General features: G+C 48.9%; 3 protein-coding genes across 6 annotated transcripts in view; 2 read left to right on the forward strand and 1 right to left on the reverse strand.

Annotated features, from left to right (window-relative positions):
• URB1 (URB1 ribosome biogenesis homolog) overlaps positions 1 to 3,129 on the forward strand; it is a 38,573-nt gene extending 35,444 nt beyond the window's left edge. The window contains 4 exon segments of the mRNA XM_050975169.1: positions 344 to 585; positions 1,575 to 2,174; positions 2,772 to 2,828; positions 2,831 to 3,129. Of these exon segments, the coding sequence (XP_050831126.1) occupies positions 344 to 585; positions 1,575 to 2,174; positions 2,772 to 2,828; positions 2,831 to 2,994 (1,063 nt within the window). The 3' untranslated portion in view covers positions 2,995 to 3,129.
• Positions 3,130 to 4,733: 1,604 nt separating this feature from the next.
• Positions 4,734 to 12,672, reverse strand: MRAP (melanocortin 2 receptor accessory protein). Its single transcript, XM_030234674.2, has 3 exons — positions 12,475 to 12,672; positions 8,273 to 8,372; positions 4,734 to 5,001 (listed from the first exon to the last, which is right to left on the reverse strand). Exons 1-3 carry the CDS (start codon positions 12,578 to 12,580, stop codon positions 4,932 to 4,934), a joined length of 276 nt encoding a protein of 91 aa, XP_030090534.1. The 5' UTR covers positions 12,581 to 12,672; the 3' UTR covers positions 4,734 to 4,931.
• A 780-nt stretch (positions 12,673 to 13,452) lies between these two features.
• On the forward strand, positions 13,453 to 16,255 carry MIS18A (MIS18 kinetochore protein A). 4 transcript variants are annotated; one of them, XM_050975249.1, is made up of 4 exons: positions 13,453 to 13,820; positions 13,905 to 13,971; positions 14,508 to 14,630; positions 15,593 to 16,255. In XM_050975249.1, exons 1-4 carry the CDS (start codon positions 13,574 to 13,576, stop codon positions 15,732 to 15,734), a joined length of 579 nt encoding a protein of 192 aa, XP_050831206.1. In that variant the 5' UTR covers positions 13,453 to 13,573; the 3' UTR covers positions 15,735 to 16,255. The 4 variants fall into 4 exon arrangements, with proteins under 4 accessions (XP_050831206.1, XP_050831203.1, XP_050831200.1 ...); XM_050975246.1 differs by having other exon boundaries at positions 15,441 to 15,717; XM_050975243.1 differs by having other exon boundaries at positions 13,453 to 13,971.
• The last annotated feature ends 6 nt before the right edge of the window (positions 16,256 to 16,261 follow it).

The raw sequence follows: 16,261 nt of genomic DNA on the forward strand, positions 1-16,261 counted from the left end.
GTAAGTGCTTTGTTTTGTTTTTTGTTTTAGTTGGTTTGCATTTCATCCTCTGCCCAGTTTGAACTTTATTAAGGCCAGGAGGATTTCTTTATCTCTGCTAGATGGATGGCTTTTTTCACCTTCAGTTTGTGTGTCGAGTAGTGAATTTGGATGAGATTTCTTTGACAGGAGGATTTAGGTGTTTGGATACAGGGGACTAAAGTAAAATGTGATGCACAATTCAATGTGCACAAGTCAGTGCTGTCAAGTCCTTTGTCCCTTAATTCCTGGCCATTCTGACAGGAGGGATTAAGAACTGTACTGACGAATTAGCATGCATGGCACTTGTGTTTTCTTTTGACAGGACTAATGTGGATCTGGCCAAGCTGACTGAGTTGTTTGGCACCCTGAGCTCTGTGCTGGAATACCGAGCTGTTATTGTGGAGGCTTTCAGGGAGATGAGGCGTTTCGCACTCAATGACAGCATCCTTTCCAGCAGGGAGCTGCTGCTGCTGCTGCACAAGTGGAGCCTTGTCAGCAAAGACCTGCAGCTGCAGGAGGACCTGCAGGCCCTGGCTCAGAAGTACCAAAACAAAGAATTGCTCAGTAAGTGCTGAAATAGTTCAAGGAAGGTGTATTGTGTTGTAGCTGTTACAGACCGGCCGTTCTAGTGAGGCAAACTTCTCTGGAAGTAGTCCTAATGCCTTCTGTCAGACTGAGGTACCTTGAGCGAGGAGGAAGGGAAATGGAAAGGCATTTTTCAGGTCTTCCTTGTGGTGATTTCAAACCTTTGGAAGCTTTGGAAGAAACACATTTATGAAGGGAAAGAGCTTTAAAATGAAACTTGGTGGCAAATCAGGCTTTGAGTCAGGCTTTGAAAAAGGGTATTTTTAAAGTTTTTTTTTAAATCTTAAGAGAAAAAGTAGTGCCTAGAGACTTTGTGCTCAAAGGTGTGAATCATTCTGAGTGTGGATGGGGTTCTGAAAGCGATGTGTAAGTAAAAACAAAATATAAATAAAGCAAGAGAAAGGTAATAGTTGGCATCTCTTGTTGTCACCAGTTTTGAAGAAAGGAAAAAAAACTTGTGTGACTTCTCTTGTTCTCTCTGTGAACAGAAAGTACTGGGAAATTGGGAGATCTTAAAACAATGCTGGTTTCCTGCAGCAGCAGCTGCTTTTGGTGCTCATTAAAGCTTCTGTAGGTTTGTTTAAATGTTCTGTATCAGTTGAGAAAGTATCATGTCTTTAAGGGATTCTGTAAAAGCTTTAGTTTTTCTACAGTTTTTTCACCCTTTGAAACTCCTCAGAAAGGCCTGAAGAGGGTTTTTGGAGTGATGCCTGTAACTTACTGCGTGTGTGGGTTGTGTTGCTCCAGGCTGGGCGATCCAGTTTGGAACAGGGCTCCAGCCTGGAATCCCTGGGAGCTCCTGGAGCCCCTTTGAACAGCGCAGGCTCCATGAGGCTGCTAAACGAGGCTGGTTCTTGCCATTGTAATGACTGATTCAACACAGGAGAGCACCTTACTTGCACAGTTTTGTACCAGGAAAATCCTCTGGAGTATCTGATGTTTGTTTTGTGGTGGTTATCTTCTTACAGAAAATATCAAAGACAAGAACAAACCTCAAGCCTCATCTCATGCGTATCGTCACACTTGGAAAAGGAACGAGGTGGGAGAAGATGACACTGCTACAGACGTGGACGTGTCTGAGCTGGAGAAATGCAGAGAGCATCTGAATTCCATACTGGCCCTCTGGGACCCTGTTTTCCCAGCACCACCCTCCACACATGGAGAGGAGGCCCTCAGAGCTGGTGACGCTGGGGGTGAGGCAGTGGCTGTCACCTGTGCGTCCATTCACATTGTCACTAAGTGGCTGGTGAGGTCCCTGGCTGGGCAGAGCCCCCTCAGGGAGCAGGACGTGTCCCCAGTGCTGAGGTGGCTGCAGAACCACGTCCTGCCGCACCCGGCGGCCGTGCGGGAGATGCTCAGGGATGAGACACTGAGGAACAACCTCTTCAGGCTCTACACCCGGCTCTGCCAGGCCAGCAGCACCTCAGCTGGGCTCTGCAGGCAGCTCGGTGCGCTCAGTTCCATCATGCTCCAGCTCATGGAGGAGCGGGGCCTGTCCAGCACCTTCCACGAGCTTGTGAAGTCTCTGTGCCGAGCAGCAGCGGTGGAAGAGGATGCACACAAGAGAGGTGACTTGTCCTGTTCTTATCAGTCATGTTGCGAGGCAGTATGGGAGAGACTGGGAAATTTCTTGGCTTTTTTAATCCATGAAATCAATTCTCCCATATCCAGACAGGCTCATGGCTGCCCAGAACAGAAGCTGTGTCTTTGGTGGGATGGGGGCAGGGGTGGGCAGCACGGAGCGTGGTCACACTGGGAGGTTTTCGGACACTGCAACACTCCCACACCCTCTAAGAAACTTCCCTTTGAAGGACTAAAATGGAACAAAAGGTATAAAATAAATACCATTCCACAAGGGAAAATAGTCTGCAAAAAAACCCAACTCCACGTGGGCCTGGACACTGATCCCTACTGCTGGTCAGTGAGAGAGTCTGACAGGTCAGATTTCAAACTGCTTTATTGAACAGGAAACTGGTTTGTTCCTTCCTGAGAGCAGGATCGTTGCCTTTGCATGGGCAAAGCCACTCCAGCTTTTCCAGCTGGGAAAAGAGTTAGGGAACTCTTTTAAAGCCTAGTCCTGGAGGTCCCGAGCAGCTTGGCTTGGTAATACTGTGGGGAAATAGAAGAATATCTGTTCTGATGTTTCTCTCACCTTCCTTCCACAGCTGTTTCTGTATTCCTGACCTCCATTTACATCGGGGACGCGTGGCTTGGAGCACAGGAGCGGATATGTTACTTACCCATGCCAGACTGGTCTGCAGTAGTGCAGATTATGAATTACAGGATGACTCGGACACTCAGAAACAAGGGGAAGAAACTCTTATGTCTCTCTGCAAAAAAATTGGCTACATCAGGGCAACAATTCAGGGGACTGACATTGATCTTTAACGTTCTTCTGTGCTCCCTCCTCACCACCGTGAGCCCTGAAAGCCTCCTGAGCCGTTCTCACACAGGCCTGCCTTGTTTGGTTACAAAAATTAGTATTTTATTACTGTGTGCAAACTCAGGGGGAAGGTTTTATTCAACATCTCTCAGAGGGACATTAAAGCTCCAGTTTCCCTTTTCCTGAACAGTTTGACAGACAGTACTACTTATGTAATTTTAATTTCAGGCATTTTTATCTTTTTGAAGAACCAGAACGACTGTTTGTGCATGTGTGTGCCCTAAGTATCCATCCTCTCTCTAATACAGGACGGGAAAAAAAGGCTGCAGAGCTTCTTACAATGAGATGTAAGTGCAAAGAAGGAGGAGACAGAGGTTTAGTCATCATGATTTCCTGTTTCTTGGAGAACCTGGTTGTTTTCCTGATACCAAAACCAGTATAAATGAAAGACTGGACTTGAGAATCAGGATGGTCTTTTGGGGTTTAAAAAGCTTGAATGGCTTTTAAAGACATTTATATCAGATGTGATTTATTTTTGTTACCCTTTTTTAAAATTAAAAACAAAAACAACAAAACAAAACCCCCTGATCCATCGCTGCCATGTGCGACACAAACCCATCTTCCCTCTGCCTGGAACAGGTGAGAAATGGAACTAAACCCCCAAGGATTTTCTGCTCAGTGATTATACCTGAGTTTTATTGGGAACTCGCTGAGAAATCTCATGCATTGTTCTTCAATGTGGCCGTGAGGGGAGTTGTGCATGCCAGTCCAGACCTGCCAACACGCAGTGCCAGAGTGAGAACCTTTGAATCGTAACCCAGGATTTATTCCATTGAATCACAACTGTGTGCTGTGCCCAGGACCTTTGTACAAATAGTGTACGGGGAAAAACCAGAATTGCCCATTGCTTGTGATGGGTATGGAATTTGGGGGGGGGGGGGTTTAAATAAAAGCGAGATGCAAATGAGGGCATTGCTTCTACATGTAAATATTCTTGTCCTAAAGGAGCCATCAGCTCTGTCCCAAGAATTAAAATTATATTTCTTTACCAACCCGCAAGCCTTTTAGAGGCTGCAGTTTGTGTCATGCAGAATTCCTAGGAGCTGCCATGAGGAAATCTGTGAGCCGAATCTTGCTGAGCTCAGCCGATCCGAGCCGAGTTCATCTGAGCTGGGCCGAGCTCGGCCGAACGCAGCCGCCTGCTCTCGTGCCCGCTAATTAGCGCGAGTGCGGTCACAGCCTAATGAGCTCCTGTCCCACCCCGCGCTCCCGCCCGTGTCCGTGCAAAGGTCGGGCCGCCGGCGGGACGCGGCAGCAGGAGAGCCCCGAGCTGGGCGAGTTTAACGTGAGGGGCGCCGCTTTCCCGCCCTCAGGGAGCCGAGCTCAGCCGAACCGAACCGAGTTGTTCCGAACGGAGCGAGCGGCTCCGAGTTCAGCCGAACCGAACCGAGTTGTTCCGAACGGAGCGAGCGGCTCCGAGTTCAGCCGAACCGAACCGAACCGTGTTTAGCCCAACCCAGCCGAACCTAGACGAGCTCGGCTGAACCGCCTCTAACCGAATTCGGCCGAACCCAGCCGAGCTCGGCCGAACCGAAATTCTGCTGAACTTCTACTCCCGATGTGAAAAGGGACAAGGACCCTGCTGTATTGCAACACAAGAGCAACAACAGCAGCAAAAGCTCACCCTCAGGTTAATTTACCCCCGTTGAGCCAGCCAACATCACAAAAGGCAAAGACACTGACAGTAAATAGGCAATATTGTTTATTGTTTTCTTCCACCACTCCTTGGTGGCTTTCTTTAAAAAAACAATACTGACGCCTTGAGCACGTCCCGCAGCATTCCCAAACTTCAAACCGCTGGGATCGCACAGTGATTCCAACACACTCCGCTGGCGCGCGCTCCGTCCTGGCACCAGGATTGCCCCGGGCGCTCTCGTGCCCGTTAATTAGCGCGAGCGCAGTCACTGCCTAATGAGCTCCGGCCCGAGCCCGCGCTGCCGTTCGTGGCCGTGCTGAAAGGAATGAGAAGGAGGTGTCCTTACAAACCAACTGTGGGGCTGCTGGTAGACAAACCCCGACACCGACAGGTGAAAGAATTAATTAAGGGAGCCGTAAATTCCAAAGGAATTCCACTAATTGACAGAGACTGCTGCTCACCCAAGCCCTTGCCGAGTTCCTGGGCTTGAAGAAAAAGAACACAGACACAAAGAAGAAGGGGGGGGATGCACATCAGAGGGCGGTCTGTATCAGGCGATTTGGGAAGTTTGTACCTCTCAATTACCTCAGCCGATGGGAAGACAAAGGGAAATGCGTCCGAGAAATCAGTATAAAAAGGAGGCTGCGTCCTCCAGCACCTTGAGAGCCCCCATGGGAAATGCCCACGGCCTCTCCATCCAAATAAAGTTACAGGACTCCAGTGTCTCCGTCTGGATATAAACCTATGGTGTTTTGGATTAACTTTGGTGACACTGCGACAGCTCGGCCGACCGCGGGACTTTGCAGCAGGAGAGCCTCGAGCTGCGCGAGTTTAACGTGAGGCGGAGCCGCTTTCCCGCCCTCAGGGAGCCGAGCCGAGCCGAGTTAAGCCGAACCGAGCTGAGTTGCTCCGAACGGAGCCGAGTTACTCCGAGTTCAGCCGAACCGAGCCGAGCTGCGCAGAACGGAGCGAGCGGCTCCGAGTTCGGCCGAACTGAGCCGAACTTAGCCGAACCGAGCCGAGTCCAGCCGAACCGAGCGGAGTAATTCAAAAAGCAGAAACAAGGCCCCAAAGTCTCAGCAGCAGGCCCGGCATAGGGAGGCAGGTTTGGAATTTTCTTTGCCATGCAGCACGGGCATTCAAGACATCATTCCTCTTTGTTTGACAGAAGCAAGACAAGAAAAAATAATTCTTACCAAAAGAGGATGTTTTCTTTCCTGCCTATCCAGCAGCCAAATACCACCAGCTAGCTATCCGTATCTTAAAATCAGCTGGAAAACTTGCATCCCAGAGCCCTGGGGACTGTCTGAGGAGAGCTCTGGCCAGCTCTGTTAATTGTTAAGCACCCCTGGAAGAGCAGAGAGGTTGGAGGAGGCTGGAAGAGATCCAGTATCCCAGTACCTAGAGACCCACCTGGTCAGGCCAGGTCGCTCTTAGGCGGGGCTGAGACTGACCTCAGCCCAGGCACAATCACAGAACTAAAGGTGGGATAAGATACACCTGAAAAAGCCTCTCATGCTGGATGTTAATGCACAAAATTGAAGCAAATGTTAATGTTCTGCATCCCAGCAGTGTGATCATCAGCTGCCTTGGCAGGCAGATGGGTTTGGAATCAGCGGTCCCTTCTGTCTTATTTCTGTGGGATGATGCAGTGCAGACGAAAGGGACTGGGACATGGATCCCTCCCTGCAGGGCTTGTACAGGCATCAGCCTTCTCCACTCTGCCAAACCCACCCACCAAAACTGGCACCACATCACGGGGGACTACAGGGAAGTGTGTGCTGCAATCGGATCATGGATTCCAGTCCAGGAGCTCTCCGTGTCTCAGGATTCAGCTGTGGCACAGGCCTTTTGGGGGACACTTGGCAGTGACTTGGTTCTGTGCAGATGTGCAGGTAAGAACCACGGCCTGACTCTGCTCTGGAGGGCAGGGCCCTTGCCAAGAGAGTTCACCCTTGGTGTTACCCACTGGGGAGGAGAGGGGTGTCCTGCACAGCCAAAATTGCATCTACGCTGCATCAAAGGAGGTGGGGGGGATTCTGCCCCTCTCCCCCACTCAGGTGAGACCCCACCTGCAGAGCTGCCCCAGCCCTGGGGTCCAGCACAAGAAATCTGTGGAGCTGTTGGAACAAGTGCAGAGGAGGCCCCAGAGCTGCTCCAGGGCTGGAGCCAGGCTGGGAGAGCTGGGGGTGCTCACCTGGAGAGGAGAAGGCTCCAGGGAGAGCTCAGGGCCCTTCCAGTACCTAAAGGGACTCCAGGAGAGCTGGAGAGGGACTGGGGATGGAGGGACAGGACACAGGGAATGGCTCCCACTGCCAGAGAGCAGGGATGGATGGGATTTTGGGAATGAGGAATTGTTCCCTGGCAGGGTGCCCAGAGCAGCTGCCTCCTCTGGTTGAACTGGGAGAGCACAGGGGCCCTGGTGTCCCTGGGCTGGCAGAGATGGATGAGCACAAGGGATGAAGGTGGAAGCTCTCCAGCCTTGAGCGGTGACGCGAGCGGGTGTTTGCTGCGTGAGTGTGTCGGGATTATCAGCAGAGAAGGGACGTGAGGTTTCCTTACATACCTGGGTGACTGTCATGCCAAGGGCACGGGGTGGGTGACACAGCAGAGGGGGTGACAGGGCAGGGGGTGCAGGTTTACCCTAGTGGCTTCTTTCCAGCACCACACCGGGCTTCGGTGTGGAACTGTGGGAGTGGAATTGAAGTGGGGCTTAGGAAACAAACAGAACTCGACCCAAAAGGGAAAGTTTTGTGTGTGACTGGGTTTAATAGTTCCTTCAGTCCTAAAATTGTTTTCTCACAGTGTGTTTCAAGCCTAGGAAAATGATAACAGGGGATGGTTGCAAAGCCTAAACAAATCTCACTGAATGCTGTTATTCATTAATGATTTCTGGGCACTCCAGAAAACATTTCTAGACTTGTCTTGTTAACAATGGCCACTTGATGGCCAAAATTGAATACATGAAGTATAAATATGTGTATTTTTTAGCCAAGTATTTTGCTCGGTAACATGATGAAAAAGTAAAAAACTTTAAAAATGAATACTTTGTTTAAGTCTTGCAAACACTCTGAGATTTTCACGTACACAGACTTCTCCTGCCAGTTTTTTAGGAACAGTAAGTTTTTGCTAACATGCCTCTGTTACGCTGCAATTTCATGTCCATTTCCTTGTCTGTTGTGTTGCTAGTCTGCCTCCTGCTTTGTGGGTTATTTGGGAAAAATGCCTTTTTTTAAAATTGTTTTTGTTACCTTTTGTGAGCATGCCAGAGGCCCTAGGGTGCCAATAAAGGAGAATATTAGTGCTCCTTCTGACTGCTGTTTCCCTCTGCTTGCTTGTGACCTAATCCTGAATCTCTGCCCAGCCTGCTGAGCTGAATTTTCCTGATCAGAAAAGGAGGAGCAGTGTGTCAAGAGACCCTCCAGCCAAATACTGACAGGAAAAGTTTCACCTCTGTGCAGTTATAAATGTTCTGTGTCACGGCTGGATGACTCGGGCAGTGAATGTTTCCCACAGGTTATTTTTTCACACCGGTATCTACTTGCTTTATCTCTGATTATCCTTGCTTTATCTCTGTTCCTACTCACTTGGCTGGTGTTGATCCAGAGCAGGACATGCACAGCAGAATGAGGAAAAGGAACGTCACGAAGGCGGCGAGGCCGACCCAGAAAGCGATGACGATGGAGTCTGTGGGCACAGCAGGGAATTCTGTCATTTTGCACGGCAGAAATAAAACACAGCAAGATGATTTACCCTCTCTACTACAGGTATGTCATCTGACTCATTTCTCTTTCAGAGAGAGGGGTCTAAGTGCCAATTTGTTAAAGATCTTGGGAGCCTCGTAGAGTGTCCTGGTGACCAGACCTGTGCAGATAACTGAACGTGGGTCCTGTTACACAACCACAGGGCAGGAAGCCTGAGTGGTCACTGCCTAATCCTGCAGGTTCTTCAAGGAGAGGCCCTCAGGGAGGGAACTCCAGCCTTGAAAGCGTTTTATACCAGGAGAAATAGCAAGGGGGGTTTGTGGCACAGTGCCTGTGCCCCTCCCAGCACATCAGGGCAGTGGAACAGAGGGTGCCCCTTGCCCTGCTCAGCTGCAGCCTCCGTGGAGGAGCGCTGGATGCTGCTTTGCCAGGAGCAAATGGTTTATCTGAGGAACAAGAGGGCTGCCAGTGCCCAAGTGTGCCCACAGTGGGAGGGTGAGGTGGCTGGGGGAGCAGAGGGAGCTGCTCTTTCATGCAGGCTCCAGTGCTGTGCCAGTTTCATTGCCTGAGCCTTGGGCTCTCTGAGAATCTGCTCCTGCCCCCACGGCACTAAGAGCCTGAGTGAGAGATGTGGGACTCCAGGCAGCTCTCCAAAATGCAGTTTATTGTATACAAAATGCAGTTTATTGTATCCAAGGTGTTCCAGCAGTCCAGGGTGACGGGTGACAGAGCTGTGCCCACAGCTGTCAGCTCCAGCTGCAGGCAGGCCTGGAGACCCTTTGGCTTTGGTTACAGTGCATTATTTACTTTCTTTGCTCAGCATCTTCATACAGTAGAACCAATCTACACCTTAACTATTGTCTATAGCCTATCATAACTCCTATAATTACCATATTCATGGCACTGCTCTCCAATCACTACAAGTCAGTACATTGCAGTTTAAGCTAGAAGTTGTTTTTCAGTTTTCTTGCAATGGAAATATTTAAGACCCTTTTCCTACTTGCCACATTTGCTGCCTTATTTGCCTGTGGAATCTTCCTGCTTGGTAAAAACATCTTCTTGTTTGGGGAGGGTTTTCATCCTTTGCTCTAAGCCATAAAACCCCTTCTAACTAACACACCTTTGCCTGCTTGGTTATCCAGTCAGACTGGCTCAGCAATTCTTTTCTTCTATATCAAAACTTGCTTCCATCTCTATTCCTTCTTCAGATTCTACATTTTAAACTCTTTCTGCTAAGCACACATCTGTGAGACTTCCTTGTCAAACTTTCATCCTTCCCAACAGGGCACCTGTGGCCTCTGTTCCACAAATGCTCCCTCCTGGGGCCACTGTGCTGCTGGTGCTGGTGGCCTTGGGAAGTCTGGGTGTCCTCCCTGGATTCACAGCAGATGAGGTGGAAAAAGAAGGGTCACTGACTCAGAGACAAATATTGACCAAGATAAAATAAATCTTCCCTCTGAAAGTACAGAAAACATCGTGTTCTTTGAAACAGGTCTGGTAGGCTTGATTGAGTGTTTCTTTGTGAAAAAGTTCAGTATGTGTTGGCATCAAAGCCACAGGGAGATTAAGGGAATTAGCCCAGCTCCTTTTAAACCCAAAACTAGAGCTGGCCCAGCTCTACCCTTATCAGAAACCTGAGTTTTGGCTGGGCTACTGAGAAGTATCAGTGGGGAGGGGCAGCCTGTTTTATTCTTCCTTTGCCCAGGGACATTTTGAGAAGCCCAAAGTTTTGAAGTGTTCCACACCACTGGGACAGAAATTATGAGTTTGGATTTGTAGGATTCCCTGTCAGAGCTATTTTGGCTTCATCTTTTAAAAACAGTTTTACTAGATTTCATGGAATTCACTGGAGCTAAATAAATTGGCTCCAGGGCTTAGGTGGAGCTTGAAACAAAATTTCCCGGTTTTAAATTCTGCAATTAGTTGTTGTTTGTTTGCTTTTTGTTTGTTTGTTTGGGGGTTTTTGTTGTTTTGTTTTTTAACTGGAATAACGTATTTTCATATTTTACTAATCTATAAAAAGCTTTCCTGTTGCTAAATTTTACCATCACCTTTTGTGCATGTGTGTGTGCATGCTTTTAAATAGCCTATTAGATCACACCCCAATTAAGATTTTTCATTATTTTCGTACAAAATTGAGAGAGATGCACAACACCACAAATAGAAAGCAAGACCATGGCTTTTTATCTGGGTTTAGATTCATTTTTACAAGACAAATTCAGTCTCAACAAGTTTCAGAGACCAGCCCATGTAACAGAGGAAAAGAAGTGCAGAGATTCAGGTCTCTATTTCACATTAAAAGAAAAAAAAAAAAACACCAAAAGAGTGTTTGCCTAGGAGGCAAAACTGAGAGCACATAAGGCCAATAATCCCAGCAGCAGCTTCTTGAGGTACAGGAATGTAAATATTGTGCAAGGACAGAGTATATTCATTGCTTGACTGGTACTTTTACTCAAAACAGTGAAAAATCCCGAGCAGCTGCAGAATTGTTTCCCTTGGTGTTCTCATTAGAACTTGTAACCCACTGCTCTCCCACTGGTATTTGGAGGAGGAAGGATAATAGCACCAAGAGGATGCACTCTCTGTCCCTCCTGGGCTGCTGACATGGAAAAATGTCTATTTTCATCTTCTTAGAATATAAAAATGCCTGAAAGGTGGCAGACTTCTCTACGTCTTTCAAGGGTGGGGGGCAGAACAAGTGGGACTAAAAAGTCATTACAAGATCATTTTATCCTGCTTTTTAATGGAAATAAGGCTGATGAGGTCACTCATAAGCACATATGGGGTGATTTCCTCCACAAAACTGTCAACAAATTTAAATTCAATTTAACAGAGGGTGAGCATCCTGTCTCAGAAGCACAGTTTCTACGGATTTCAAGGACACAGGCAGCTGAGGAAAAATGCCCTATGAATTGCCAGGGAGGGAAGTGCTGTAACACAAATGCCACCTCTGCTGTGCACCAGGTGACCCAAATGGTAGAAAAATGTTATTAAGGAGAAAACAGGGGAAAGGTTTATTCCTGTGTTTTGGGTTTTGCTACGCCAGCCACTGGCCAGAGACTTACATCTAGCTTAGCTCAGCAGTTTGGGGTTTCCCTAGTGGAATTTGGGAGCAATCATCTGCCCTAATTTAAAATTAAGAGAATTATATGACCTGCTCCTGGTCCCAGCAGCACCAAATGTTGCTCTGTATTATAGAGCAAGATTTTCTGTATGGAGGGATGTGGATATTCACAGCACTTTCTTTAAGGTGTGGTGTTCTGAGTTTGGGGGCAATAAACCCTCGGCCGATCTGAATGCACAGAAAAGCTTTTCTAGAGGAAGTTTCTGCTCCTTTTTCCTACTGCTGTCCAAGCAAGTGAGGGAAGGACAGGCATCTCTTAACACGGAATTCAACCTTCACCATCAGAAAGGCAGCTTCTTGCATTGTTAGTGAGAGAGACATGAAGATATTCTGAAAGGCCATCACATTTTTCTGGAATATATGATAACTGCACTGTAATAACCTTGGGAAAAATAATTTCAGTCTCTGAATCCACATCTGAACAGTTCCAGCCATCTTCAGGGATGGGAGGGAAGGTCAAAGAATATGTTTGCAGCTATTGTTCCTGGCTAGTGGAAACGTACATTTCCTTTACTAAAAGTCTGAATGCTTACCAGTTGCAGTGTCAGCCTTGTCCCAAGATGAAAACACAGTGTTTTTATGAAAACCTCTGCTCCTTCAGTGAACTTTAGTGACAGTAGCACACAGGTAACTAGCACCCCACACTACAGATTCACAAGTCATCACATTTCCCCTTAGCAAATGACTCAAAAAAAAAAAAAAAAAAAAAAAAAAAAAACCAAAAAAAAAAAATCTGTCCTTGTAAGCAAGAATTAGTGTCAGCAGTCTTATAGCTTCAGTTACTGCAAGATAAAGCCCCGAGTGTTTGTTAGTAATTATCCAGCCCGAAGGCAAACACCCATCCACACAAACCAGGCACTGCCATGGACTCTATTGCAAGGAAACAAAACCAGGTCAGTGAGACAAGCTACACAACATTTTCCCCGTGCTGGATTAGCACCTACCACTCCACAATACTTACATTTATTAACCTTCAACTTGCTTCCATCTACTGGAATTGGATCTATGTAATCCCAGTAATATTCGTAAGACCAGAAGTACTCGGAGGAGTTTGTCCTGTTGGCCATGTCAGTGGTGCCTTTTTTTGAGCCAGCCCAGAACTCCGACCCAGTGCTTTGCTTCTTTGTGCTTCATTGCCCTCAGGAAGAGAATTGCACAACTGGTGCCTGTGCCAATCGCCCTGGGGTCCCGCTGCTCAAGGACTGAAAACATCCCGTGGCAGTGAGCCTTAATGTATGGCAGAGACCTGAGAGCAGCCCTGAAAATGCAATCCTCGCTTCTCGCCGGACAATGGCTCCCGTTATTCCTCAGGATGTTTTAAACTGAGACGGGTGCCCTGTAACCGAGGGACAGGGTGGACAGGTGCCAGCTGGATCACAGGCCCTTCCCTCAGAGCGGTGCTCTGTCCCGGGAGCTCCTGAGCACGGCCAGGCTGGAAAACATTCCCGACTGTGTCTGATGGAAAGGGCTGGGTCTGCAGGGGCCACCAGGAGTGGCCGGGGGCCTGTTCAGCCTGGAGGAGGCCGAGGTCAGAGCTCACCGGGGCTGCAGCTCCTGCCGAGGGAGCTCCAGCCGCTGCTCCCTGTGGCCGGGGACAGCACCCAGGGAACGGCTGCCGCTGGGTCTGGAGGGGTTTGGGTTGGATTTTAGGGAAAGGTTCATCCCCAGAAGGGTGCTGGGCACTGCCCAGGCTCCCCAGGGCATGGGCACTGCCCCCCAGAGCTCCAGGAGCCTTTGGAGAGCTCTCCAGGGATGCCCAGGGTGGGATTGCTGGGGTGTCTGTGCAGGGACAGGAGCGGGGCTGGATGGTCCTTGTGGAGCCCTTCCAGCTCGGGAGGTTCTCTGAATTAGCAGTGACTTGATAAAACGTTTCATGTACTGGAATAACCACATCTTTTCCTCTGGTTCCACGACCTTACAAGGTCTAAACGCCGCACGGGCGGTGCGGAGGCGGCTCCGGGAGCAGTTCCGGGGCAGCCCCGGCGGGCGGGCACGGCGGGGCCGTTCCCGGGAGCAGTTCCGGGGCATTGTCCGCTTCCTCGGCGGGCGATTCGAAGGCGATGCTGGGGGCCGCGGCCGGCGCCTCGGCGGGCGAGCAGGACACTCTGTCGCTGTGCTCGGAGCCGAGCGCTCTGCTGGAGCACTCGCTGTCCCTGCTGGAGCCGGGCGCCGGCCGGGCGCAGCGGCGGCGGGCGGACGAGGCGCCCATGCCCATGGTGTTCCTGTGCGCCGGCTGCCGGCGGCCCGTGGGCGACACGTCGGGCTGGGTGTCCAACGACGAGGAGAGCGGCTGCATCCTGCTGCGCAGTGAGTGCCGGCCCCGCCGCCCCGCGCCTCCCCCTCACGGCCGCCATCCCTCCCTCCCTCCTTCCCTCCCTCCTCCCGCTGCAGGTGCGACCGCCAGCGTCGCCGTGGACCCGGAGCGGAAGATCTCCAACCTGCCGGGCGAGTGCGGATGGTGAGGGCCGGCCGTGGCTGGGCACAGCCCCGCGGCGCTCGGGGGTTGCCGGGGACAGGCCCGGTAGAGGGCCCGGAGTGCTGGTGTGGCCCTGAGAGCCTCTGGAAGGCTTATTTGTGTGGTGTGTACTCTGTGGCCTAAGGCAGAGGGATTTCTCACAAGGACAGGTAATGGTGGACAAGGGGAATGGCCTTAGGATGAACGAAGGCAGGTTTAGATTAAATATCAGGAAGAAATTTTCCCTGTGAGGATGGAAAAGCCCTGGCACAGGGGTGGGATGGGATGAGCTTTAAGGTCCCTACCACAATTTAGTGATTCTGATGGTCTTGCTGATGTCAGCCAGCCTGAGGAGCTGCTGCAAAGTCAGGCTGAAAGATGACTGCTCATAATTGACACTGTGTAAAGCAAGAATGAGTGCTTAAAAAATTTATAATGCATGACTTTTTTTTTTTTTTTTTTTTTTTTTTTTAAGAAAGGGATGGGGTGAGGTGCTTCCTTTTATTTTCTCCTGAATCAATGATATTTCTTCCTTCCAGCTTAGTAGAAACCTTATTCTGCTCTGGCTGCTCAAAGACACTTGGCAGCATCTACAGGTGCACCTCAAGGAGCCTTGACTACAAGAGAGATTTGTTCTGTTTCACTATTGACTCCGTGGAAAGGTAAATACAGAGTGTTTATGGGTCAGCCTGCCAGCTTCACTCACCAGGCATTGCACCGAGTGTTCTCCTGGTGTATCTCTGGGAAATCTAGAGGTAGCTTTTTCTGCTGCTCTGTCCCAGAGTGGTTTTCTCTATTGCTGCTGTTGGCATCATGTGCTTAGTTCTGAGGAACATCATCTGTGTAAGGCAAATCCCAGGATAAAAAAAACCCTAAAACAGCCAGGTCTGCCTTTTGTATGAGAAATTGCATTCCTGCCAAGAAAATACCAGCAGGTCCGGGGCACGGGAGGGTTCCTCCTCATTTTCTCAGGAGAGTACACAAACCAAGCGCCAGACAGGCCTGTCTGGAGCCCCTTAGGGCTCAGCCCCTCTGTCCTTGCTAAGGTGGGCAAGGGCAAATCTGACAACTGAGTATGTGCTTGAGATTCTCACTCAGCTGGCTTGAAATCTGTCTAGAAAATCGGTTTATAGCACTTAAAAGTGGTCTTAAGGTGTTCTTCAGTAACTATATAGTGAATCAAGGCTTGTGCCAAAGGTCTTTAATGCAAGCATTGTTCTGAAGGACAGTGTTCACCTGAACTAGTTTTAATGTCTCTGGTTTTTTTTCTGAAGTTCCCATTCATTTTGCTGTGTTGCTGTGGATGTTCACAGTGGAACATCCACAGCTCATGCTCTGGACAGTGCTTTTGGGTTTTTTTCTTAATTCCACAGCTATGATACCTTATTTTTTGGCAGTAAAATTCTCTAAAGCACTGGCTTGGCTGCAGAATGGCACTTTTCTTGGAGAGTAATGCTGCTTCTCCCATCCAGCCCTGCACTCTTCTCGGTGTCTGTGCAATTTTTCACTGCTTCCCGCAGTCCCAGAATCCATGGCTATCTCTCCGGGTTCTGGAGGAGCGCTGTGTTTGGGTTTTTGGCTTCAGAAGGGGAGTCTGTGCATGATCTGAACTGTGGCATCTCAGCTATATTCTAGGAACCACGGAAAAGCAAGCTGTCATCCATGAGGAACCACTTACGCTTGAAACTCAAGCTGTCTTTAAAGAGGTGCTGGAAAAGGTGAGATTTAACCTTATAATTAATAATTTGTTTAATTCACCTCTGTGAAACTTTAATATGCTTCAACAGTTTCTGCAGAACAGCTTATTTCACCCAGAGTAATTCAGTGCATTGTAGCATGTACTGGTCTGCTTCCTGTCATTGGTTTCTTGTGTTATGCAAGATTTTCAGTAACTTTTCCTTCAATTTTCAAGGTAATTAGCATTTTCTGTTTATCAAGCACAGCATTAGGTTCCTATTTATGTCTCAGGAATTTGATATGTTGTTTCTAGTTAGTTCTGATTCACTTCTCCAGATCTTCGCTTAACTTTTAGTCATGTTTCTTCTGCCTTTTGTGCAAATGGACTTAATGCTTTTGCTGTTTTTGCATTGAAATACAGCATCATAAATCAAGGTGATGTTTTGCTCTACTAAAATCTGGTGACTGCAGGTGGGAAGAGCTGGGAGCAAATAGTGTTAAGGAAGCTGACTGTGGAAACTGGAGGCTGTCCAGCAGAACCTGGGTGTGTGGCTGTGACACCAAGGCTGGAAAAAGTGGACAGTGAATGTTAGAGTTGGGTGAGCTTTCACAGGAT

Source organism: Serinus canaria, chromosome 1 (genome assembly GCF_022539315.1).
Source record: "Serinus canaria isolate serCan28SL12 chromosome 1, serCan2020, whole genome shotgun sequence".
In the NCBI taxonomy this organism is placed as follows: domain Eukaryota; kingdom Metazoa; phylum Chordata; class Aves; order Passeriformes; family Fringillidae; genus Serinus; species Serinus canaria.

Bases quoted from the DNA above. Each gene is read 5' to 3' on its own strand.
- MIS18A (XM_050975240.1), top strand. From the start codon at position 13,574: ATGCTGGGGGCCGCGGCCGGCGCCTCGGCGGGCGAGCAGGACACTCTG. The intron at 13,972-14,507 runs GTGAGGGCCGGC...TCTTCCTTCCAG, and splicing joins CTGCCGGGCGAGTGCGGATG to CTTAGTAGAAACCTTATTCT. The intron at 14,631-15,440 runs GTAAATACAGAG...TCTCCCATCCAG, and splicing joins ACTATTGACTCCGTGGAAAG to CCCTGCACTCTTCTCGGTGT.
- MRAP (XM_030234674.2), bottom strand. From the start codon at position 12,580: ATGGCCAACAGGACAAACTCCTCCGAGTACTTCTGGTCTTACGAATAT. The intron at 8,373-12,474 runs GTAAGTATTGTG...CTGTGCCCACAG, and splicing joins CAAGTTGAAGGTTAATAAAT to ACTCCATCGTCATCGCTTTC. The intron at 5,002-8,272 runs GTGAGTAGGAAC...CATTCCTTTCAG, and splicing joins TCTGGATCAACACCAGCCAA to CACGGCCACGAACGGCAGCG.